General features: G+C 35.4%; 1 protein-coding gene across 10 annotated transcripts in view; it reads left to right on the plus strand.

Moving 5' to 3' along the window:
* The window catches only part of ATP2C1 (ATPase secretory pathway Ca2+ transporting 1), a 195,254-nt gene extending 175,049 nt beyond the window's left edge, over positions 1 to 20,205 (plus strand). For 9 of the 10 annotated variants that reach the window (XM_077130098.1, XM_077130097.1, XM_077130101.1 and 6 more), the window contains 9 exons: positions 617 to 714; positions 11,382 to 11,432; positions 12,308 to 12,474; positions 13,820 to 13,888; positions 14,551 to 14,667; positions 15,589 to 15,736; positions 16,658 to 16,753; positions 17,948 to 18,089; positions 19,401 to 20,205. In XM_077130098.1, the coding sequence (XP_076986213.1) occupies positions 617 to 714; positions 11,382 to 11,432; positions 12,308 to 12,474; positions 13,820 to 13,888; positions 14,551 to 14,667; positions 15,589 to 15,736; positions 16,658 to 16,753; positions 17,948 to 18,089; positions 19,401 to 19,531 (1,019 nt within the window). In that variant the 3' untranslated portion in view covers positions 19,532 to 20,205. Of the gene's footprint in view, positions 1 to 616; positions 715 to 11,381; positions 11,433 to 12,307; positions 12,475 to 13,819; positions 13,889 to 14,550; positions 14,668 to 14,964; positions 15,053 to 15,588; positions 15,737 to 16,657; positions 16,754 to 17,947; positions 18,090 to 19,400 lie in introns of those variants that run through there. The other variant, XM_077130105.1, reaches the window with a different exon arrangement.
* The last annotated feature ends 5,708 nt before the right edge of the window (positions 20,206 to 25,913 follow it).

The raw sequence follows: 25,913 nt of genomic DNA on the forward strand, positions 1-25,913 counted from the left end.
CTTAAGAAATAATAAGGGAAAAACATGAGTTGAAATTGAAATTCAGTTTCTTAATGCTTTGAAATTTTAATTCATAACTGATAAATTTAAACAGTTTGTTAAACTCCATTAATTCTGATTTTATTAATTTGGAGAAGAAGGTAGGGCAAGAGTTATCAACTTTTCTAGACACATAATTTTAGAAAGATCATACCTAGAAAAACGCCTCAACATTTATTTTCATGTATATACAACTACATGATTGTCCCAGATCTAGTCCCGTTTTGTCTGGCTTTAGACACTCCACTGTGTAATCTGATCTTCATGACAATTAAGCTGCTGAGCAGAATTTGTTTTAGCTTCATTTCTCATGTATACTGGCTTACATAGTGAAAACTCCCTTTTCTTACATAAAAAAACAAAACACAATAGTCAAATGAAAACCCCAGACTTTTTACTGATTCAGATAAGTTTGTCTTCCTAATAATTTGTCTCATGAACCCTTGATATAGATATGCTTTATTGTTACAAAGAAAGAGAGCAGATAACATAAATCATATTAAATGAGTTCTCTGTTGACTTCCCCATTAAGCAAAAACAATTGGTTAATTACATTTTCTCTTACTTTTTACTTTAGCCAGTCGTCTGGGATTATATTCCAAAACTTCCCAGTCAGTCTCAGGAGAAGAAATTGATACAATGGATGTCCAGCAGCTTTCACAAATAGTTCCAAAGGTAGGTTAACACTAAGACATTTTACACTGAAAAGCCTTCTACTGATAATCTTAACAAACTGTTTATTTGAAAACAACTGGGGAAAGACCACCAAATCTGTCAGTGCAAATGTGAAATGAAATCTTATCTTTAAGTCTTATTGAGAGTATTTATAATGTGAAGTGATCCTTATGAATATCAGGCAAAAATATTAACTTTAGCAAGTACTGAATTTCCTATGAGGAAAGTACTATAAAACTTAACAGTGGTTCTATTTATAAAGTAGAGGATGAAGATAGGTTATTTTATACTTCTTGCCCTTTTGTTTTATTTTGATTTTAGCATTAATATGTAATGCTTTCTTAAAAATTGAGGTACCACTTATAGTAAAGTTCACCCTTATAAGTGTACAGTTTGAGTTCTGACAAATCCATGCTATCTTGTAACTGCTACCACAATCAGGATATAGAACAGTTTCAACACCCTCCATAATTCTCTTGTATTGCTTTGTAATCGATTCTTGGCAACCACTGGCTGGTTTTCATTTTGCCTTTTTCATAATGCTTTAGAAATGAAATTATACAGTATGAGACTTCCAATCTTTCTTTCACATAGCTTAATGAATTTGAGATTTATCCGTGTTGCTTGCATGTATTAGTAGTTTGTTCTTTTTATATTGTTGAGTAATATTCCACTGTATGATGTACCCTATCTATTCACCACTTGAAGGATATTTAGGTCATTGGCAGCTTTTGGTGATTATGAGTAAAGCTACTGTCAATATTTTTGTGCTGATTTTTGAGTGGACCTAAGTTTTTGTTTCTCTTTTGTAAATAGTAGGAGTGATTGCTGGATCACATGGTTAGTGTATATTTAAGTTTTTCTAAGAAACTGCCAAGTTGATTTTAAGGTCGCTTTATCATTTTTCCTTCTTACTGGCAATATCTGAAAATTCTGATTGTTCTATATCCTCATCAGCACTTAGGATTGTCAGGTTTTCCCATTCTAGTACATGTCTAGTGATGTCCAGTACCATTTGTTGAAAAGATGCCTTTTTTGCATATAATGCTATTCTAACAAATTATTTGTAGGAAAAAACAAATATTTCCTATCTCACAAAACAAGTCCATTAGTCCCAGATACCCCTTATGTGAGATACTTGTTCTGTTATTTTAGGACGCTCTGTGGGGACCTAGAAAGCCTGGTTTGAGGTACACAAGGAATGCACAAGTCCCGTAGCAATGCCTAGAAGAGGTGGGCAGCATTCTTATGTACAAGTTGTTGAAAGTTTCACATTTCTTGGCCTCATTGTTACTTGATCTTTCTGTGTATATGTTTGTGTATAAATGCTTATCATCTGGCATTTATTTCATTAGCTACTTTCTATCCATCTATTGACAGTTAACACATTTTTCTTCAGCTGCAAGTTATATAGTCTTAGAGAATGTTGAATTTTCTTAAGCTCTTTCTGCCTTATAATTTAAGGCTTGTATTCCTTTTAAAATGCTATTTTATTGAGATATATTCACACATCATACAGTCCATCCAAAGTATACAATTAATGAGTCAAAGTATCATCATATAGTTGAGCTTTCATCACCATAATCATTTTTAAAACATTTAAATTACTCTAGGAAAAAAAAAAGGAAAATGAGAAAACCCAAAACATCGCATACCCTGTACTCCCTACTGTAGTTTTCAACAGGTGCATTTTTTCCCATATACCACTCTTATTAACTCCTTATAAAAGTTTCATGTATTTATTCTAGTTCATGGAAGAAATTTTTTATATTTATACTTTAATCTCAGCCATTGTTTTCCACAAGATTTACTGAGTTATACTCCATGTTTTAACCTCTGGCTTTCCTTCTGGTGACATATGACTCTAAACTTCCACTATCAGTCAGCTTCACACACAGTTCAGCACTGCTAATTATACTTACAGTGATTGCTACCATCATCTCTATATATTTCCACTCATTTAAATTCAGCCTAGTTAAAATTTCTGCATGTTTTAAGCAGCCGCTCCCTATTCTCTAGCCTCATTCTGTCTCTTGGTAAGCTGTATCCTGGATTCTATGTCTGTGAGTTTATGTAGTGTAATCAGTTCATTTAGTGAGATCATAAATATTTATCCTTTTATGTCCAACTTATTTCACTCAGTGTAATGTCCCCAAGGTTCATCTGTGTTGTCACATACTTCAGGACATCATTCCTTTTTACTGCTGAATAATATTCCATCATATGTATATACCACATTTTGTTTGTCCATTCCTCAGTTGATGGACACCTGGGTTGATTTCATCCTTTGGCAATTGTGAATGGAGCCACCATGAACATCGGTGCACAATGTCTATTTGCATCCCTGCTTTCAGTTCTTCTGGGTATATACCGAGTAATGGAATTGCTGAATTGTAGGGCAACTCTTATACTTAGCTTTCTGAAAGACTCCTAAACTGCCTTCCACAGCGGCTATACCATTTTACATTCCTACTAGCAATTAATAAGTGTTCTTAGTTCTCTACATTCTCTCCAGCGCTTGTAGTTTCTGTTATTTAATAGTGGCCATTTTAATAGGTGTGAAATGATCTCATTGTGGATTTGATTTGCACTTCCCTAATAACTAGTTAAGATGAAAATCTTTCCATGTGGTTTTTACCCATTTGCATTTCCTCTTTGGAAAAATGTCTATTCACATCTTTAGCTCATTTTTTGATTGGGTTGTTTATCTTTTTATCGTTTAGCTGTAGTATTTCTTCGTATATCAGGCCCTTGTCAGACATATGTTTCCAAATATTGTCTCCTGTTGAGTAAGCTGCTTTTTCACCCTTTTGATAAAGTTCTTTGAAGCACAGAAATATTCAGTTTTCTTTAATTGCATGTGCTATGGTTGTACAATCTAGAAAACTGTTTACCTATCACTAGATCTTGAAGATGTTTTCCTATATTTTCTTCTAGGAGTTTTATGTTTCTGACTCATATATTTAGGTCTTTAATCCATTTTGAGTTGATTTTTGTGTAGGGAGTGAGATAGGGTTCTTCTTTCATTTAGGATAGGAATAACCAGTTCTACTAGCACCATTTATTGAAGAGACTGTTCTGTTGCAGTGGAGCGGGCTTTGGAGCCCTGCCACCAATAAATTGACCATAGACCTGAGGGTCTGTGTCTGAACTCTAAATTTTATTCCATTTTCTTCTGTCTTTATGCCAGTACCATGCTGTTTTTACCATTGTGGCCTTACAATATGCTTTGAAATCAGGAAGTATTAGTCCTCTGTTTTGGTTTGCTAAAGCTGCTAGAATGCAATATACCAGAAATGGTTGGCTTTTTCAATATAGATTTATTAGGTTATACATTTATATTCCTAAATCCATGAAAATGTCCAAAGTGAGGCATCAGGTGGGAGATATCTTCTCTCAGAGAAGGCTGGTGGCATCCAGGGTTCCTCTGTCACATGGGAAGGCACCTGGTGACACCTGCTGGGTCCTTCTCTCCTGGTTCTGTTTCAGTGGCTCTCTCCAGATGTCTCTGGGTGTTTTTTTTTTCCCCTCCAAACTTATCTGCCTTTTATCTTTCATATAGGACTCCAGTGAAGTATTAAGATACACCTTGAATGGTCTCAATCACACCTCAATTGAAATAGCCTAACTGAAAAGTCTTATCTACAATAGGTCTGCCCCCAGCCTTTTCTGGGGTACATAACAGATTCAAACCAGCACATCCTTTCACTTCAGTCTTCTTTTTCAAGATGTTTTCAGCTATTCAAGATCTCCATCTCTCCCAAATATATTTGATAATTAGCTTTTCCATTTCAGTAATGTAAACTATTGGAATTTTGATGGGTATAGCATTAAATCTGTGGATTAATTTGGACACAACTGACATTTTAGCAACAATTAGCCTTCCAATCAATGAACAAGGAATGCCTTTCCATTTGTTTAATTCTTCTTTGGTATCTTTTAGCAATGTTTTGTAGTTTTCTGTATACTGGTTCCTTGTATCCTTGGCTAAGTTTATTCCTAGATATTTGAATTTTTTAGGTACTATTGTGAAAGATATTTTTTGTCTTGATTTCCTCCTCTGATAATTAAAGTTTGTTGGTATACAGTTGTTTATAATATCCTCCTATGACCTTTTTTATTTCTCCAGGTTCTGAGGTAGTGACTCCCTCTTCATTTCTGATGTTATATATATTTGCGTCTTCACTCTCTTTTTTTTCTTTCTCAGTCTAAAGTGTTTGTCAATTTCATTAAACTTCTCTAAGAACCAACTTTTGGTTTTATTGCTTCTCTCTGTTGTTTTGTTGTTCTTAGTTTCATTTATTTCTGCTCTAATCTTTGCTATTTCTTTCTCCTTGCTTTGGGATTAGTTTGCTGTTCTTTCTCTAGTTTCTCAGTGTTTCAGCTAGGGCTTTTATTTTAGCGTTTTCCTTCTTTTTATAATAGGCTTTGAAGGCTGTGAATTTTTCTTTTAGTGCACTGCCTTTGCTGAACCCCTTAAGTTTTGTTATGCTGTGTTTTTGTTTTCATTCATTTTAAGATGTTTACTGATTTCTTTGGCAGTTTCTTCTTTGACCCACTGACTGTGTAAAAGTGGGTTGTTTAACCTCTTTATATTCGTGTGTTTCTGGTTCTCTAGCCGTTCTTTTTTTCAGAGAGAGAAAAGAAAGAGTTTATTACTACTTGCTTGGTAGGAGAGCAGAGAGCCTAACAGCCCAAAATCTGTCTCCCTGAGTTTAGGTGTTTCAAGATTTTTAAGGATTTTTAGGAAGAGAAAATAAGGTCATTTCTGATAGTAAGTTCAAAGCAGAAAAGGAGACAAGTGTTATCATTATCTTTTCAAGAGGAGAACTTAAGTTGAAAGGAGGGGAGGCAGAGCTATCACTTCAGTACTAAAGATGTAAACGAAAGGAAGGAAGTAGTTAATGGCCCACTTCATTAACATTAAGGCCTTTGTTTTACAAGAGAATGACCAGATAACGGGTGAAATAGCTTTTATAGTCGCAAAGGTACAGGATAAAGGCTTTTATACTTATTTCAGATATCAGGGCAGCTGAATTATACTTTAGGGCTTTCGGGTATATTCCCCTGTGTATTTCAGTATCCCAGAAAGCAAAAAGGAATGTTTCAGTAATCAAAATCATCCCTTAAATCTAATTTCTCGGTTACAGTTTCTCCCTCTCATTTGATAATTGTCTCTCAGTCTTGAGGGATATCTGGACAATGACTTTTCTAACTGCTTCACGGCTGCAAAAAGGGCATTGCTATTAAGGGGCAAAGGATGAACTAATGTAACCAGTTGTTATATTTGGAGAGTCCAGTATCTCTGGGTTTCAGAGATTCTCTGGCATTGGAACAATCTGAAGGTTTCATGTCTCTGAAAAACAGACTTAATAAGTAAAATTTTATAGAACACTGGATGTCTTTTAGGGTTTCCAGAAACACTGTTGGTTGTTTGCCATATTGTGGCAGTTTGCAGTATCTGGCTGAATCTTGCATAAAAATAACTTCTAGATTGACCTCTTGACGCAATTTGAAATCTTTTAACCATTGAAACTCTATTATTTTTCCCTCTTTTGGTCCGTTTATCCATGTCAGGCCCAGGCTTATCCTTGGCTCACAGTGCCAGAGCCACTTATGTTCTGCAGTGCCAGGGCCAGTTGTGTTTCATGCTGCCAGTGCCAGGCTTATACCTCTGGAAATTATGTCCCATGTTGGGGGGACGCCCAGAGTTTGGCTCAGTGACCACGTTTGAGAAACAGCAGAGATTTTCTGGAGATGACTTTTAGGCACTAATCCTAATAGGTTGGGTTTACTATTAGAAAAATAAGTTTTGTAAGGACAAGCCTCAAAATTGAGGCCTTGGTCTCCAACTTTTTTGTTCCATTATGATTAGAGAAAGTGCTTTGTATAATTTCAGTCTTTTAAAAATTATTAAGGTTTGTTTTGTGTCCCAGCATATTTCTGTCCTGGAGAATGTTCCATGAGCACTTGATAATAATGGATATCTTCTTCTTTGGCACTACGATTTTCTATGTATGTATCTATTAGGTCTAGTTCATTTGTTATATTATTTAGGCTTTATGTTTCCTTATTGATCCTCTGTTTAAATGTTCTGTCTATTGAAGAGAGTGGTGTGTTGAGGTCTTCTGCTATTGTAGAGATGTCTGTTACTCCATTTTTTCCAGTTTGCCTAATGTACTTTGGGGCATTTAAGTTCATAAGTATTTATATTTCTTCTTGGTGGATTATCCCCTTTATTAATATATAATGTCCTTCTTTGTCTCTTATAACATTTTTGCATTTAAAGTCTATTTTTTCTGATATTAGTATAGCTACTCCAGCAATTTTTTTTTTTTTTGGTTACTGCCTGCATGGAATATCTTTTTCCATCCTTTCACTTTCAACTTATTTGTATGTATGCCAGTTTGAAACTTTCGTGTACCATATAAAACCCATGTTCTTTAATCTGATTCAGTATTGCTTAGGGTGAGACATTTTGATTAGCTTGTTTCCATAGAGATTTGACCCACCCAGTTGGGGGTGGGACCTTTTGATTAAGTGATTTCCATGGAAATGTGTTTCTGCCCAGTCAAGGAGGGTGACTTACTGAAATCCTTCAAAAAAATTTTGAAAGAACCATTTTGGAGAGATCCATGTTCCTTCCTATGAAATGTTAAGCCAAAACCCAGAGTTGTGTCCCAAAGGAGCTAAGTAAATACCCACAGATGCTTAAAGAGGATACTCCTGGCATTAGAAGCTGGAAACAACAGAACTGGGAGCAAGGACCAGCAGATGCCAACTATGTGCCTTCCCATGTGCAGACATTGGTCTTTCTTGAGTCAAACTTTCTTTATCTGGATGCCTTAGTTTGGACATTTTTATGGCCTTAGAACTGAAAACTTGTAATTTAATAAACTCCTTTTTAAAAATCCATTGCATTTCTGGTATATTGCATTCTGGCAACATTTAGCTAACTGAAACAGTATCTTTTGGTTTAAAATGAAATTTCTTTTTTTCTTTTTTTGGCATGAGTAGGCTCCAGGAATTAAAATTTCTTTTTTTAAGGAAGAATATTCTCCACATATTATTTATGTGATTCATGGCACCTGGAAGACCTAGAAATAATCAGTAATGTCTTATAATAGTTCAAACTGAGTCTTTGGTCCAGAGTTTGGTCCAGACCAAAGACTGCTTTGATTTTAGAACTTTTTTAAAATGGGGAAAGAAACTAGAACGTTTGATGATAATACTAAAGATTCATTCAGCCATTTTATATGTGTATTATAGAGTACTAGGGGACATAGGGCAAAAATCTCTGCCCTTATGGAGCTTATATTCTGAGGTAATTGATACATATATTATTTTAGGTAAGTGCTTCCCTACCAAAAAAATGAAAAGCAGGGAAGAGGCATGTGAAAGGTTAGAGAGGGAGATTAAAATTTTATAGTTAACTGTCCTGGGGAAGACCTCACTGAAAAGTTACTATTTGATTAAAGACCTAAAGGAGATGAAGGAGCAGTCCATGTGGAACTGAGAAAAAATGTTCTAGGCAGAGGGACCAAGGGACAGTGCCTTGAGGCCAGTATGCCTGTCATGTTTGAGAAACAGTGGAGAAGCTGGTGTGATTCAAGTGGAAGATGGGTGTGCAGTGCACTTCATGTAGGACTTGGTAGATCATAAAAGACTTCTTTTTAAAATTGTATAGTATAACATATATACAAAGCAAAGAAATAAAAAAACCAGTAGTTTTCAAAGTACTCTTCAACAAGTGGTTACAGGACAGATCCCAGAGTTTGTCATGGGCTACCATATAAGCCTCTCATAATTTTCCTCCTAGCTGCTCCAGAATATAGGAGGCTAGAAGGCTTAAATATTTTTTCATCATCACAGTTGACTTTTTTCCTTTTTTTTTTTTTTGTGGAAAATAACATATATACAAAAAAACAATTTCAAAGCACAGCACCACAATTAGTTATAGAACATATTTCAGAGTTTGATATTGGTTACAATTTCACAATTTTAGGTTTTTACTTCCAGCTGGTCTAAAATACTGGAGATTAAAAGATTTATCAATTTAGTGATTTAGCATTCACATTCATGTGTTAAATCCTATCTTCACTGTATAACTCCACCATCACCTTTGATCTTTCCATTCCTCTCTTTAGGGGTGTTCGGGCTATGGCCATTCTAAATTTTTCATATTGGGAGGGTCTGTCACTAATATGGGGTAGGGAGAGGAAACTATCTCATGTTCTAGAGAGGATGGGTCCTCTAGGTTTCAGAACATATCTGGACCATGGACCCATCTGGAGGTTGTAGGTTTCTGGAAAGTTACTCTAGCACATGGAATCCTTGTGGAATCTTATATATTGCCCTAGGTGTTCTTTAGGACTGGCTGGTATGGTCCTGGTTGGGGATTGGCAGGTTATGAGAGGTAGTAAGATCTAACTGAAGCTTGCATAAGAATAACCTCCAGAGTAGTCTCTCGACTATTTGAACTCTCTCTGCCACTGATACTTTATAAGTTATACTTCTTTTCCCCCTTTTGATCAGGATGGAATTGTTGATCCCGCAGTGCCAGGGCCAGGATTCATCCCTGGGAGTCATCTCCCATGTTGCCAGGGAGACTTTCACCTCTGGATGTCATGTCCCACGTAGGGGGGAGGGCAGTGATTTCCCTTGCAGAGTTAGACTTAAGATCTTGAGAGTGAGGCCACACCTGAGCAATAATAGAGGTAGATCCTCCAGAGGTAACTCTTAGGCATGCCTATAGATAGTCTAAGCTTCTCTGCTACCTACATTAGCTTCACAAGAGTAAGTCTCAGGATCGAGGGCATGGCCTGTTGATTTGGGTGTCCCTAAAGTACATAAAAGACTTTTGCCTTTACTTAGAGAAACATGGGAAGTTGTTGGAAGGATTTGAGCAAAAGAGAGACAATCTAATTGATTTAAGTTTCACTCTGACCACTGTAGGAGGCAAGGATCGAGATTAAAAGATTGGTTCAGATGTGTTGACACGGTGTTGGCAATGTTTGTGATGTAAGGTGCTTGAGTTCTGGATATATTTAAAGGTGGAGCCAACAGGATTTGTTGCCAAACTGCTTGTGGCATGTGAGAGAAAAAGTGGAATTAAGGATGGCTCTCAAAATCGGGAAACTGAGCAACTGTAAAGATATGGTTGACATTAACAGAGGATAAGAAGGGACAATTTTATTTGGAAATTAAAGGGCTTAAGTTTTGTCTGTTGTATTAGTTTGCAAGCTGTCAGGATGCACATACCAGAACTGGAACAGCTTTTCAAAGGGGAATTTAATAAGTTTACAGTTCTAAGCCTTTGGAAATGTCCAAACTAAGGCATCCAGGGAGAGATACCTTAATTCCAGAAAGACTGATGCATATAGATCACCTTTGTCAGTTGGGAAGGCATGCTTGTCTCTTGCTGGTCCCTTGCTCCTGGGCTTCATGCTTTCATTCTCTGTTCCTGTGGGGGTTCCTCACTTTGCTTCTCTGGGGCTGGCTTTCATCTCTTTGCTTCCCTTGGCTCTCCCCAGATTCTGGCTTGTTTAACATCTCATGGCAATGTCTGCTGGGTTCCATGCATCTCCAAACATCTATGTCTTGTTCTCCATGTGTCTACATCTGTGTCAGCTCTGCTTTGAAATTTCTATCAGTGCTGAAGCTTTTTTCTATAGGCTCCATAGTTTCTGACTCTCTTCAAAATACTTCTCTTTTAAAGGATCCCAGTAAACTTATCAAGACCCACCTGGAATGGATGGAGTTGCATCTCCATGTAATCAAAAGGTCATACCCACAATTGCGTCACATCTCCATGGAGATAATCTCATGAAGTTTACAACCTACAGTGGTGAATGAGAATCAAGAGAAATGTTGCCTCCATAAAATTGGATTAGGATTAGTTAATGGGATAGTCTAGTTTTATGGAGATTTTATGGAAGAGCAAGTGAGAATGGAGAACACCTCCTCCCCCTTCAGGCTCTTCTTGGTGGTTCTCATAGAGAGGGTTGTCTGAGGAGCAATATTTTATGGAGAAAACAGGTTAGAGCAAGAAGGCAAGAGTCACGGATACAGGGATTTTGTTGATGACTTGACTTTGTGGCACAGTGAAAGGATTTCAGGACACCAGGAGAAGAGATCAGAAAAACGTTCAAATAGATGTTTTGGAGAGATAAGGCTATAGAACCAGTTTAGCGATAAAGAGACTAATGAATTAACGTAAAGGAAAATGAGCAGAAACTTGACATGGAAAGGGATGGTGCTACAGGCATTGGGAAGCTGCTGTTCTTTATCTCCTGTGAAGATAGACATAGGGAAAAGGCCATTTAAGTTGTACATGAGTGTCATGAAGAAACAGATGCAAAAGAATTTGTGCTTCCTTTGCCTCTGAAACTTTTCCAAAATAAGACTATCCTTTAGAGTTTAAACATAATGTGGTAAATTGGATGATTTGTTTAGATTGTTCATTTACTCTGGTACCTTTGGTAAAAGTTTGAAATGATTGTAGCAGTAGGTATTCTGAGAAATATATGATGTATTACTTAAGATTGATCTCTCTGGCATATTAAATACAGGTCAAGTAAGTGAGAAATCATGCTTGGTTATAAGTGCCTGGGGTATTCTGATTTTGTTTAACATTAAAGATTTTTAGCATGTCTTCTTTTTAACAGGTTGCAGTGTTTTATAGAGCCAGTCCAAGACACAAGATGAAAATTATTAAGGTGGGTGTCTAAGAATCATGTTGTTTTATCTCATAAATTGCTACTTCTTGTCTTTCATTATTCATTAGTAGGTATATTGATAGAGCATTAAAGTCAGAAGTACTTTGAAACAAAACAGGTATTTTTTTTTAAAGTCTGTAATGGAAACACCACTAGGAAATTTAATTGGCATAAGAAGATGCAGAGAAAAACTTTAGTGAAATATCTACAAATTAAGTGTTTTTAAACAGTTGACAGTATGGATGTATGTTCTGAATAGTGTTCCATAGCCGCATCATCCCAGTGTAAATAATATCAGAAACTGAATAAATACAACAAGAAAAAAGTTGGAAGAGTGCAAACTGTTTAAAAAGCTACAAAGCAGTTGACATAGTGTTCATCAGTTATTGGACTTAAGTTACTAATTACAGTTGCCTGCCATTATATTCTTCAAGGCTTCTCAACCTTGGCACTATTGACATTTTGGTCAGGATAATTTCTTGTTATGGGAGTTTGTTTTATGATTGCAGTGTGCTTAGCAGCATCTCTGGTCCAGCCTCCCACTAGATGTCAGTAGCACCGCAACCTCATTTGTGATAACAAAACTCTCCAGACATTACCAAATGTCCCCAGGAGAGCAAAATTGCCCATGGTTGAGAACAACTGGTATAGTTGATCGTGGGTCAGACTTTAGACATATCATCTTACAAACGGGAATACTCATGACAACCTTTTCTAAAACTTATCGTAATACCTCCATATGTTAAGTTCATTGAAAAACTAAACTTAGTTTTGTGAAGAAAATAATTGAGAGAATTGTTTATTCCTTTTTTGTGTAAGCACCATTTTTATTAGAACTCTTCCACCCACCTCTCGTGATCCCCACCCTACTCCAGTCTCTCCAGAAGAATGGGTCAGTTGTAGCCATGACAGGAGATGGAGTAAATGATGCAGTTGCTCTGAAAGCTGCAGACATTGGAGTTGCAATGGGCCAGACTGGTACAGATGTTTGCAAAGAGGCAGCAGACATGATCCTAGTGGATGATGATTTCCAAACCATAATGTAAGTTTTGTTTTAGTGAATGCACATTGAAGAACCTTCTCCTTTCTTTACTACTTTCCATCTCCAGACAGTTCAGCCATTGAAGAATTAGCAGTATTTAAATATCAGGTAACCTACGCCATTTTACTAGATTAATCTTATGGCCTTAGTGTGTAGTTCTAGAGACAGTGATCTGTGTGGAAGGGAAAGAGCATAATAAATGGTAGGACCATTCATTTAAGAATATTTCTAGAGTGCTAGCCAAGTATCACATTTTTCTGGGGATTAGCATGATACAGCAGTGAATCCTAATGGGCTTTTATTTTAGTTGAATTTGTGCTATCAGAATTATTGTGCTTGTACAGGGCCTTGCCAGTATTAAAATTGATCAGGTTCCCTATACATTCCTATTTCTTAATATCAGTAATTGTTCTTGATGCCCTGGTTTCATAATGTAATTTATTAAATTTGAATAGCTTAGAAGTGGTGTTTCTTTCAGCCAGTTTCTAATTGATTGACGATTCCAGTGTAAATACTGGCAGTGTTAGTTTCTCAGTGTTCTGGTGGGTGACTTGAATCCTGCTCTTTTGATGTTCAACTATTGGATGACTGGGTCCTACTCAGTTAAGTGATACATGTAAATTTCACGCCCCAGGGTTATACATTATTTCACTGTGGCCTAAACTTGAGCATGTGGGAACCCAGGACTCCTGAGCATTTGCAAGGATTTAAGACTTTCTTCTTCTTTTCATTCTTAGATATGTATAAAAATCATGAAAGAAGGGGGAAGTTGTTTAATAAACACATATTTTCCTAGAGATCAGCCAAATGAATGAGAGCATTTACATGAATTTTTATAAACCATATTTTTTTACAAAATTTATATAATTTCTTTGCAACATATTTGTAATTGTGTGTTGGAGCAACAGACAACTTTAATTCCATAGTTGTTACATATCTGATTTGCCATTTAATTGCTGGTATACACTAATCTAAACCCTTATAAGAAAAATGAAATGAAAGGGATTTTAAAAAATCATCATTTTGATATTATGAATTGAGTCTTCTATAGAGAGACATTGTATGATTCTAATTTTGAAATTTCGTTTTAAGGATACATTTTTTTTTTTTGTATTATATAATGAAATTGGGAGAGCTTAGCAGGCTTGGCTTTTATTCCTTGTTAACTAAATGGTTTTTTTCCTAATCTTAATTACGTGAAAAAAATAGTATATTCTTTTAGTGTTACATGTATTATATCAGTTGGAAATTTTTTCAAAATTAGCTTTGTGATATTTTTGTATAGGTGTATCTTTGTTTTTGTGTGATAGTATTTCTTGCTTCATCTTTATTTTCTTAATTTCAGGTCTGCAATTGAAGAGGGTAAAGGGATTTATAACAATATTAAAAACTTTGTTAGATTCCAACTGAGCACGTAAGTTTGTAAGAAGTTTGTCAGAAGTTTGTCACCATTGGTCTTCTACCTAAATTGTATGAAAAGTAGAATTCAAGCAGACTGCCTAGAAGCTTCTGGGCTCTGTTTTTGAGGGTTGTTCACATGGAAATTTCCCAACATGAAAATTAATTGTATTCTGAAATTTAAGATGGCATAATGAATCGTTTCTAAATGTGATAATTAGATATCTATTCCATTATCAAAATATATAAAGCCTTGTAATTCATTTAATTACTCCTAAGATTCCTAGGGAAAGGGTGTCAAATCTCAGTGTTTTCTCATGGTATCTTTTTGCACATCTAGAATGGCTTTTCTGTAGTTAAAAAAACAATTAACCAAAATATCCTTTGAGCTGTTAACTGTTGCATAGCAACAGCTATTCTGAACTCAGGTTTAAAGTGTTCCTCTCTTTGCTGCTGTTGTACAATATTTTGCAAAACTTTTGTAAAATACTGTGGATTGTAAAGGCATACATTTGGCTTCAAAATGTTCATATGTATGAAGCATAGCTTACTGGAAATGTAGGCATTCTTAATAAAGTTTTACGCAGTAGTAAAAAGATTTTTAAACACTTAGAACATGATATTGCATTAGAAATTTACAATGCTGACAAATTTTTTAATGACTTTTGTTTTCAATAGGAGTATAGCAGCATTAACTTTAATATCATTGGCTACATTAATGAACTTTCCTAATCCTCTCAATGCCATGCAGATTTTGTGGATCAATATTATTATGGATGGACCTCCAGCTCAGAGGTTAGAGTTTTTTTTAATGCATAAATTTGGAAAGGCAAGAAAAGCATGATATAGAGTGATAAGTTTTTTTTTTTTTTTTTTTTTTTTGCATGGGCAGGCACTGGGAATCAAACCCAGGTCTCTGGCATGGCAGGCAAAAACTCTGCCTGCTGAGCCACCATGGCCACCCAATTTAGTGATAATTTAGTTTTAAAACTTCTTTCATGAGTAGCATCAGAAAACTTTGCAGCAACGTGTTTGTTTTAATCATGTGATGTGTGCATGTCATTTGTTCTCTTTGGGTACTTGTTCATGCAGTATGGACCTGAACCTTTACACTGTGTTAGATGCCCAGCCTTACTCTAGGAACAGATCATGGAACAGGCACAGTCCCTGCCCTCAGGAAGTAAGCTTTTTTGTTACTAAGAATACAATGAAGTAGAAAAATCTCTGAGTTCAATGTTAATACCTAAGTCCTCTTATCAATTTTAGAGACTTTGAGAAAGTATTGAAGTACCTAAGGGTCTAACTATTCCCTTTTATAAAAATAGGGCCACATATGTTGCTTCCCAATCTCAAGGGGTAGTTATGTGATACATTATTGACCATTGCAATAAGTTAAGCTAGTCAAAACCTCTTTGAATATAATATATTTCAAAGCGCAGTTGGTAGGTCATGTAGTTCAGATCATATTTAACAGAACTAAACTTAGATGTAAATGAAATTGGAATAACTTTTTGAAATTTAACTAATAATTTCCTTGAGAACTGTGCCAGATAAATAGAGTAAAAGGGTAATCATAGCCAAGTTTTCTTCGTTCAACATTTTGTTTCCATTAGAAAGCATTTACTTTACTGGATAATTGAGGTTAATAGGTTTGTGAAGGTAAAAAATCCAAACCTTAAAACTTTAAAATAACTCACTTTTCTGTTTGTTTTTAAGCCTTGGAGTAGAACCAGTGGATAAAGATGTCATTCGTAAACCTCCACGCAACTGGAAGGACAGCATTTTGACCAAAAATTTGATACTTAAAATACTCGTGTCATCAATAATCATTGTTTGTGGGACATTGTTTGTCTTCTGGCGGGAGGTATATTCACTGGATAAGCTACTTTATTAGCATGAATTCTGTATAAGATTCTTAAAAATTATTTGTTTGGTATTTTACACCAAAAGCTGATAAGGTAGGAGAGCTCTTGGAGATAAATGACAGTAAAGAAATTTAAAAATAGTTCAATTTCGGTATTTATGGGTTGATAGAATTCCTGATTGATTTATTAGAATAATTTAAATTTGCAGAAATATCAAATACAATAGAAATTTAGGTATGAAAATTTAGGGGAGAAATGAAGAAATCTGAGAGTCTTTAATGTAGCTACTTTTTTGTCATTGAAAAAGAAAGTTGTTTCAACATGCAACATGTAGTTCATGAGAAGGTTTTTTACTTTTCACTGTGCAGACTACCTGTTCACTAGACAACTTCCTTAAATGGCATTTGAGTAGCTTTTATGTTTCATACATTAAAGCTCTTTTGTCCTAATTGAGATAAAATGTTGACCCTTTAAAAATATGCAGTATTGTTCATTTAATTCAACTAGTGACAGGGTGGAACTGGCATTGATGGACTCTGAGCCTCCTCTGATGTAGAGGAAGGAAAGGAGGGCAGGACAGGATGGACAAAGAATTCCAGCCCGTTTTCTTTGAACCCCAGGTTACCTAAGCTGAGGCCATAGGCCCCTCCCCATGCCTCCTCTTCTTTTCTTGCTAATGCAGGTGATAATGCTATCACTCCTGTCGTTATAAACCAGACAGCACCCCAGAGTATGATTCAGGCATACTCCACAGTAGGCCCAGTATTCCTTCAATTGTCTTCATCTCTGCCACCATTGTTATGCCTCATGTATGCCTTGGTTCTCATCAGAGCAGCCATGGAACATAAAACCACCAAATTAAAAACCAAAATAAAACAAAAATATTTAGCTGCTGAAAAGTCGTTTCATTTTGTTTTCAGCTACGGGACAATGTGATAACACCTCGAGATACAACAATGACCTTTACGTGCTTTGTGTTTTTTGACATGTTCAATGCACTAAGTTCCAGATCCCAGGTATGCTCAAGTGATCTTAGCTGATTGACTTAATTGTGTAGAGAATGCTGTAATCATAAATAGACAAGGATTATAGATTTTTAGCCTTGCTCAATGTTGTAATCATAATTACATCCCCAGACAAAGCCTTCCTACAGACAGGTGCCATTGGTCACAATGAGGGTGGGGTATGTGGGGAAATAAGCCTTTCCTTTTTCCTTTCACCAGAAGACAAATCATAGCTGTTGTCATCTGATTTTTCTCCATTCTTTTATTAGCTATAGCTATACTATAGGTTCAAGCTAATATTATCTGAGTGCCTAGAACAAAACCCCATTCATTCTGTTGAGATGGAACTAATATTTTGAAAGTGCTAGATTAATTTTGTGCATATTGATTTTTTCCATGACTTCTGTCAGTGTATCAAAGCTTAAGATACTTTAAATTTGCCTTTCTTCCCATGTTGTATCTGAAAATGATTGCCTCTTGAATGACGTGCTTTGAAGGAAAATAATAGGCTAGGACCTTATTTTTCAGAACATACCATTTTGCAGAAATGTAACTAGTTACATTTGAGGCCTGATCCTATTCATTTCAATTTTAAAACACTTTATGAATCCTAAACTTATCTATTACTAGTAGCCATGTTAGATCTTTCTTTGTACAGTGAATTGTGACTAATTTGAACTAGTTTTTGAAGGACCTGTAATGAAAGTTTTATATTTCACAAAAGACAATTTGACTTTCTCACTACATATATAAATAGTAGGTCCATTCTGTCCATTAATGAATGGATAGAAGTGATTTGATTTAATGCTTTGGAAAGGTAAGTTTCCCCTTTACCTTTGGTGTCATATACTACCATTTTTTTTTAACTGAGTCTTTTCTTGAAAAATTGAAACTTTTCGCATTTACCCTTACTCCTTATTCTGAATTATTCCGAAATAATAGTTGAAATTTAGTTTTCATGGTACTGACATTATAGGATTATAGTCATTATCGGATTATGTAGTTATTATAACCCTATAATCATTACAAGGTTATAGTCATTGATTATAGGATTCAGTGACTACACAAGTCCTTATGTAATTTTTTAATGTAACTCAATAGAAGTACTATTTCTAGATTCTTACAATGGTGGAGGTGAATGTAACAATAAAGAAGTTGTTTCTGTGACCGAGGAATAATAATTGAACTTTTTTGTTCTGTCAACAGACCAAATCTGTGTTTGAGATTGGACTCTGCAGTAATAAAATGTTTTGCTATGCTGTTCTTGGATCTATCATGGGACAATTATTAGTTATTTACTTTCCTCCACTTCAGAAAGTTTTTCAGACAGAGGGCCTAAGCATACTGGGTAAAAAAAAATTTATGTTTATAATTTGTTTATTTTACATGAATTGTCATAAGTGCTTTCTAATGCATTTAGTCTAATAACATTTCATCTTTTAAAATGTGAAATATAAAAAAGACTAACTTGATTTGAGAAAGGAGTTTGGTATAGTTCTTCAATTGGGGAATTTCAGGGAATCATTCTCTTAATTTGAGGCCTTTTGTTTTTCTCTTTCTTATTTTTACTTTTTTTATAGGTATCAATTGTTAAGAAACCATTGGTAATTCTGAAGCATGGCAAATCAAAATCTATTTTATTTTAAACTGTTTATATACTTTTCAGTCTTATGTGGCCAGAAAACAATACAGACCTAGGTTTACTAAACAGAAATTGCTCCTCTTTAAAATTAAAAATTTTGTATGTTAAGCTATGTCACTATTCTTACTTGCTAATTTGCAAATTCTAAGTTCATGAAATATCGGTCAGACCCTGTTAAAAGTAGAAAGTTTCATTACTATTCTGTGGAAGGTTAGACGTTATTCTTTCACATAATATGCATTAAACCAGTATACAGTATATTTACAAATTAATTTTATGTAAATGTAAGGTACCAGAAAGTATTTTATGTTAATGCTACCCTTAATATTTGGGCTTTTTGATTAATTTGGTATATTTGTGAAAATGAGTGATACAGCCTGACTGTATTTTTACTATAAATTAAAATTTACCTTAAAGTTGAACTAGTTTAATTTCTATATTTTAACTCCATGTTTAGTTCTTCCTTTTTAAAAAAAAAAAATTTGACCGTTGAGACAACTGAGATTTTTTAAAGCAACAAATACAGATTGAGATGGTATGGATAGTATTTTAAATACATGGTCTTTAAAAGATGATCTCTGAAATTTAACTGTGCTTTGAAATTGAAAAATAGATGCCGATATCTGAGTAATCGTCAACTATGCATTTTCACATAGTGCATATTTCCGCTTGAATATGCACTATGTGAAAATGCTTTTTATAAGTTGTATGATTAATAAGTAGAAAACTCCTCACTCTGCCTGTGTTAAAGACTAGCCAAATGAGGTTAACCAGTCAGAGGGCGTCTAGTTCTGACTACCCATTTTCCTAACTATATGGCTATGTATAAGTCACTTAATACCTTTGAGTCTTATTTTTTACATCTTTAAAACCGAAGATGATTGTCTACCTAATGGAATGGTTATGAAACAATATATTTAAAATCTGTGGTTAAATGTTAAAAAAAAAGTAAGCCATTAAGTTTTGCAACTGTGAGTTTCAAAGAATTGTAAAACCCCAACTCATTTTCTTTTGCAGATTTGCTGTTTCTTTTGGGTCTCACTTCTTCAGTGTGCATAGTGGCAGAAATTATAAAGAAAGTTGAAAGGAGCAGGGAAAAGATCCAGAAGCATGTTACTTCGACACCGTCGTCTTTTCTTGAAGTATGATGCATATTGCATTCTTTTATTTGCAAACTAGGAATTGCAGTCTGAGAATCATTTAGAAGGGCAAGTTCAAGAGGATTAATGAAGATTCAAGAACCTTATAACTTTTCATTGACTAAATATGTGTTAATGTTAAAGACTTGATATGAGACTTGAACCTGCTGATAGTCCTGAATGAAATTATGCAACTTTGGTAACATACTCCGTGATTTAAGTTGGTTCTTTCAATAGAATGGAACTTTATGAAGCATATGGGCAATTATTTAATTAAAAAAAAAAAAAAAGGCAGAGCCTGAACTACCGTCTGCACTTAAAGAAGTTTAACAGTACAAATACACTATCTATCTTAGATAGATGTCAGGGTTTTTTTTTATTTTTTTTTATTTTAAATATTGTACTATTTATGGTGGTGGGGTTTTCTTACTAATACGCAAATAAATTTAATTATTTCAAAGGCATTCTGTTTGGTTGAGAAATCGAGTCCCAGGAGTGCCATATTTCAGCTACTGTATTTCCTTTTTCCTGCAATGTAAGCAGCTCAGATACCTTGTGCATACCATTTTGTATCTCCAAGTTTTTTGCACAGGATGTGACCACTGTCAGATTACTGTTCTTTTCTTTCTTTTTGTGATTGAAAAGCCTATACTACAATTTGAAGTAAATGTTTGCTTTTCTTAGTAAGTGTAAATGGTTGCTTCTTTTTTTAGGTTATGAGTCTTTTGTCTAGAAAAATTCACACAGGGTTATCCAGTGGCTTTCCAGTTAGGGTAGTAATGTCTGTATTTAACTCTGAGTTATAGAATCGAAAACACTTAAGACTGTTTGGGCTGAAATCTATAACATTATACTACCATGTCATGCTTATTTTTTGAGTTAAATATAAATGTATATCTTGTCAAACATCTTTTTTGTTACTCCTGAAATATAAATCCAAGTATCTCAACTAAATAACTGAATTTCATTATTTTTCATTTTCTTTAATGTTATTTTTAAGCATAGTTCTTAGGAAGTATAGGCTAATATATTTCATAGAACAAAACACCCCAAACATAAGCAGACAGGTTATGAAATAGATTAAGGGTAAGATTCTATGCCAGTCTTGTGCTTCATTGTCCTGCAGCTTCATCGGCTTAGATTGCAGCATTCCGTAGCACAACTATTGAGTCCATCCCTTCTTTTATTTCTACCAATTTGTTCTCTAACTTCTTATTTCTATTTCACTGGGCTTGCTAGAGAAATAGATTTGCTTTGTGTAATGCCATCAGTATTGTAATGGCTTGATGAGACGTATGTAGGTAACTTGTTTCGAGTGTATGGCAAATTAGGGCCAGAAATTCAAAATTATAAATTCATTTTCTTGTTCTTACTATAAACAGAAACAGGTCTTCAATTATTACAGGTTTGATTGTTCTTTAAGCTCAGTGAATTTTGTTTTTTATAATCTAACCATTAACAAGTTTTTAAATTGTTAAGATAAACCACTCTCTGACTTTTATCCCCAGTATTAAATTTCATGTTGCTTGCACTGAAACAGTGTCCTTAATAATAGGGAAAATATCTGTTCATTGAGTCTTTGTTACCGAAACAGTGATTATAGTAGCTGAGATACCTGTCATTTATTCTGCTATACCCTTTAAGGCTTAATAGTCAAAAGTACATTGTTCCATTTTCTTACTTCACATGGAAGAAATTTTCTAATTAACTATCTTTAGTGACTGGATATCTCATGCCTAAATCTTGTAATTATCTTTCATTATTATGAAGACTTGAAATATATAGTAAACGCCTGCTTTGCCTGATAGGTTTACAGTATGGCTCGTATGAAATAGATGTACCTATCCTGTCATTTAGATTTTGAACCTTAAAAAAATTTTCTTAAGTTAATGACCTCCTAGTTGGGCCTATTCACATTAAAAATTACCCATAGAGATGTTGAAGGTACAAAAATCAGAGACTACTCATACCACAGAGTCTGTGATTTAAAAAGAAGTTAAATGTACAGTACAGGTATACTACTGTAGATTTCAATTTTCTATGCTATATTAATACAAATTAGATAATTTAATGCCCTACTATTTAAAATTTTTACTTTTAAACCTCATTTCCTAGCTCTGGAATTTGCTAGGGTCCCTAACAATACTCATTTGTTCGATTTTTTTCCCCTGTTAAACTACCTCATGGTGTTATTTGGGCCCAAAGTGGCTAAAAGTGGATATTATCAGGGAAGAATAGAAAGGAACTTGAGGTGATTCCCAGGCTAGTTGGACAGTTCTCAAATGATCAAAATTGCCCTCACAGAATTAAGGCTGAGTGTCTTCTTTCACATTTGTGCTGAACATGGATGGCATGCCCTAGAGATGAAACAAGTGAAATCAGGCAACCAAAAGAACCCCCTACTTCAGGAGAAAGACTCTATTTAACAATAGTGACCAAAACTCACCTGGGCAAGGCAGGCACATTTTTTACCTTTCATACCTATGCACAGTACATCTTGTACATTGGTAGTCTTTCAGAAATCATTTTAAGTTTTCATCTATTTAATAGAATACATGGGTAAAATGAGTATTAAACATACTTAAAATAATTTCTCACTGAAATGAATTCGGGTCTAAAATATATCTAGGAATCTTAATTAACTTCACATTGTTTTCTACCTCTGTCACTCATCGAAGAAATGGATGAATTGATTATCTTGTCAGACAACATTTATTGAGCACCTGGATCGTGCTTGGAAGAGAAAAATGATGATATCCGTGACCTTCAGGAGCTCACGAACAGTGGTGTTGTGGATATAACTGCCAACAGACAATTTCAAGAAAGCTAATGGTGGTCTTTGTACATGTATTTGAAAAGTACACTTACATTAAAATGTGTCCAGATACATTTAATTGGAAGTTTTTCTTGGCACTATCTTTGAAAATCTTTGAAGTGCTTTTTTTAGCTGGTGCTGTTATGATCCAAACAGTAGTGATTCACACATGATGTGGATAAATACTAATTCCAACTGGTGTGTGGCTGAACAAACAGATTATCCTGCTTAAGTTTCCTTGAGTTCAGTTAGCACTTGGTATGATTATTGACTCTTGTTTGACAACCTTTCTTTGGGTTTTGGTTGCCAGAGTTGGTTATTGTTAATAATGGATAAAGGTTAACCGTCCTTTATTAATGCAGATATATTATCCTGTAATCATTGTTTTAAGTTTTGTGTGCATAAAGAAATAAGAGGTAGTATTTTGCTTTCAGGAACTTCTCAGCTTAACTCTAGAGACCATAGTGAAATACATCTGAATACAGTGGTAAATGCTGTCCAGATTGCTGCAGTGGCTTGAGTAAGGAAATAACTTCACAGGAAGAGGTTGGCAGAGAAATTTCCCTAAACTAGAGGCATCTGAGTTAAGATTTCTTAAACTAGGGCTTTCCAGTAGAGAAGCAGGAGCATATTGATACTAAATGGCATAGCCTTTGCAGAGGTGTTAGAAGTTGGAAGGCACATATGAAAATGGCAAGGCGTGTTTGGGTTAAGGCAGGAAGGACTCAGAAAGGCGGTATAATGTGAGGGATTGGACAGATAGGCAGGACCTAGTGGTGAATGAAGGTGGGATCATTTGATTTTGTCTCATAGAGTACTGGAGGATTTCAAGAATATGATGTAAGTTTGGATTTTTATCTTGTTGCTGACAGCAGCGCAGAGCGTATATTATAAAGACTGGAAATGGGGAGACTGAGCAAGCAATTTTGGAAGCTTAAGGAAGGAAGGGACAAAAGGATAATTGAGCCAAAGCAGTCAGAGAGGAAAACATGGAAATTCAGCCTTTCATAGAGAGAATATTGGCATGACTGGATGGGAGGAAAAAGAAAAAGTACAAAATGCTTGTTATTGCCCTTCAACCTTATATGGTAGATCAATTGACAGAATAACCAAATATGCAGGCTTTATTAAGAGACAACTTAATATGAAACGAGAAGTTTGTGATGTCCTTGAGATTTCCCAGTGAATGTGTATACGAAGTTTCTAGCACAGAATGGATTGAAGTCATGGCTCACTAATTATAAGCTAGTAGCAAAACAGTTTCCCTTCATAAGCATCAGTATATATTTTTTTGCCTAAATTAAAGTAAACTCAGCTTTGATGGAATAAGATTTTTTTTTTTTGAAAACAGAATTTCTTTAGCATAGTTGTTAGAAACAACAGGCAATTGTATAAATTCAAAATCCAATTTTTTTTCCCTAAGGGGGGAAAGCATTCCTGCCTAATTTGTAATAGAGCTTTCAAAATTAATCTGTTATTAAAGTTATTGACTAGAAAATAGAAGTCTTAGTAGCACATCTTTTTGATAATTGCAGTAAGACACTGTTCAGAAATGAGAGTTTATGTTAAGCAAAGAGCTGCACAGTTTACACTGAAGTTCACTGTGCGTGGAAACCTACTAAGTGAATAGCACTGACATTAGAAAATATTTACTTGGTCTAAACAAGTAACTTATGGCAAGAGAGTCGAAAAAGTGTTGATTTTGTACATTTTACTCCTAATTCTTCCTTGGACCTTTCTAGCTTCACATCCCATACAAGGCTCTGACACGGTCTACTTTCAGGTCTTTTTTTTTTGGACATTTGTCCTTCAACTTGAAATCCTCTTTCCTCTATCCTACTTTTAAGACTTAAACTTCTTAATTGTTCTTTAAAGCCCAGCTGTGAAATGTCAGCCATCCTCTTGAAGCTTTCCCAGATGGCTCCAAAGGGGTATGTGTGTTGGTGGAAGGAAGGTAATATTTCTTGTAAACACTGTCGAGTAAATACAGCCATAAGTTTGGGCATAAATTTGTGGATTTTATTTTTAGAAAGCATTAAAAATTTAAGTCTAAGCCACTTCCTTGATAAATCTAGACAGAAATTTGATGTATTTTTCTCTTTGCATTCAGAATTAATTTAAGTATTGGCATTTGTGGAAGAAGTGAAAATATCTTTGCCTGTTTGAAGATACGATGTAGCCCAGAAAAGCCGTGTCCTTTAATCCTCATTCAGTATTGCTGGGTGGCACTTTTCTGGGTGTTTTCTTGGAGATGTGACCCATCCAGTTGGGGTTGGTAACTTGATTGGATGGTTTCCATGGAGATGTGTCTCCACCCATTTGAGGTGGCATTGCTTTCTGGAGCCCTTTAAGAGGGAGCCATTTTGGAAAAACCTTCAGAGCCACCAGAACCAACAGAACGGACAGAGCCCCGAGGAAGCTGTTTAAGAAACCTGGAGAGAAAGCTAGCAGACTGTCACCATGTGCCCTTCCATTTGAGAGAGAAACCCTGAACAACATCGACCTTCTTGAACCAAGGTATCTTTCCCTGGATGCCTTAATTTGGATGTTTTTATAGGCTTGCTGTAATTGAGACATTGTCATGGCATTAGAACTGTAAACTTGTAACTTAATAAATTCCCTGGGTATATTCCGTTCTGGTGTATTGCATTCTGGCAGTTTACAAACTAGAACAGATTTGGTGCCGGTGAAGTGAGGTGCTGCTGTAGTTTGCAAATGCCAAACATGTTGGAACAGCTCTTTAAATGGATAAGGGGAAGGTTCTGGGAGAATTGTGAGGCATTTGATAGAGAAAGCCTAGAATGCTTTGAAGAGACTGTTGGTAGAAATGTGGACTCTAGAGATACTTCTGACAAGGCTTTAGACAAAAATGAGGAATGTGTCATTGTAGGCTGAAAGAAAGGTGACCCTTGTTTTAAAATGGCAAATAATTTGGCCAAACTGAGTACAGCTGCTGGATGAAAGTTAGAATTTAAAGGTGATGACCGAGGATACTTAGCTAAGGAAATTTCCAAACTAATTGTGGAAAAGGCATCCTGGCTTCTCTTTGCAGCTTATAGTAAAATGCAACAGAAAAGAGATAAGCTAAGGACTGAATTCTTGGGTACACAGAAACCCAGAAATTATGGTCTGAAACATTCTGGCTTCCCATAAAGTAAGACCTCAGTGAATATGGTTGGTCCCATGTGGGAATTTAAGAAAACGTGGAAGCAGTCAACAATTTCAGAAAATCCAGGATTGGAGACTTGAGTTATCAAGAAAGGATTTGAGGCATCTGATGGGCATGATCCCAGCATATTGCATAGAAAACCAACAAGAGTGTTGTGGGATCTGTGTAATCAGAACCATTGTCAGTTTGGACTAAGAGGCAAAAAAGGGACAAAGTGAAGGAAAAATTTCTTCAGAGGTAGAACTAAGGTCTGGAGCCAGGAAACCTTGGGTCAAGAGAGCAGACTGACCCACAGATATGGAAAGGATGAGTTTGTCCCAGAAGCAGAGTGTGGCCCTTCCGCTTTGTTGTTTAGGAAGAGTTGTGCCAGTTCGGGCTTCAGAGAGGGTGGAATGCATAAATTGGGC

Source organism: Tamandua tetradactyla, chromosome 15 (assembly GCF_023851605.1).
Source record: "Tamandua tetradactyla isolate mTamTet1 chromosome 15, mTamTet1.pri, whole genome shotgun sequence".
In the NCBI taxonomy this organism is placed as follows: Eukaryota; Metazoa; Chordata; class Mammalia; order Pilosa; family Myrmecophagidae; genus Tamandua; species Tamandua tetradactyla.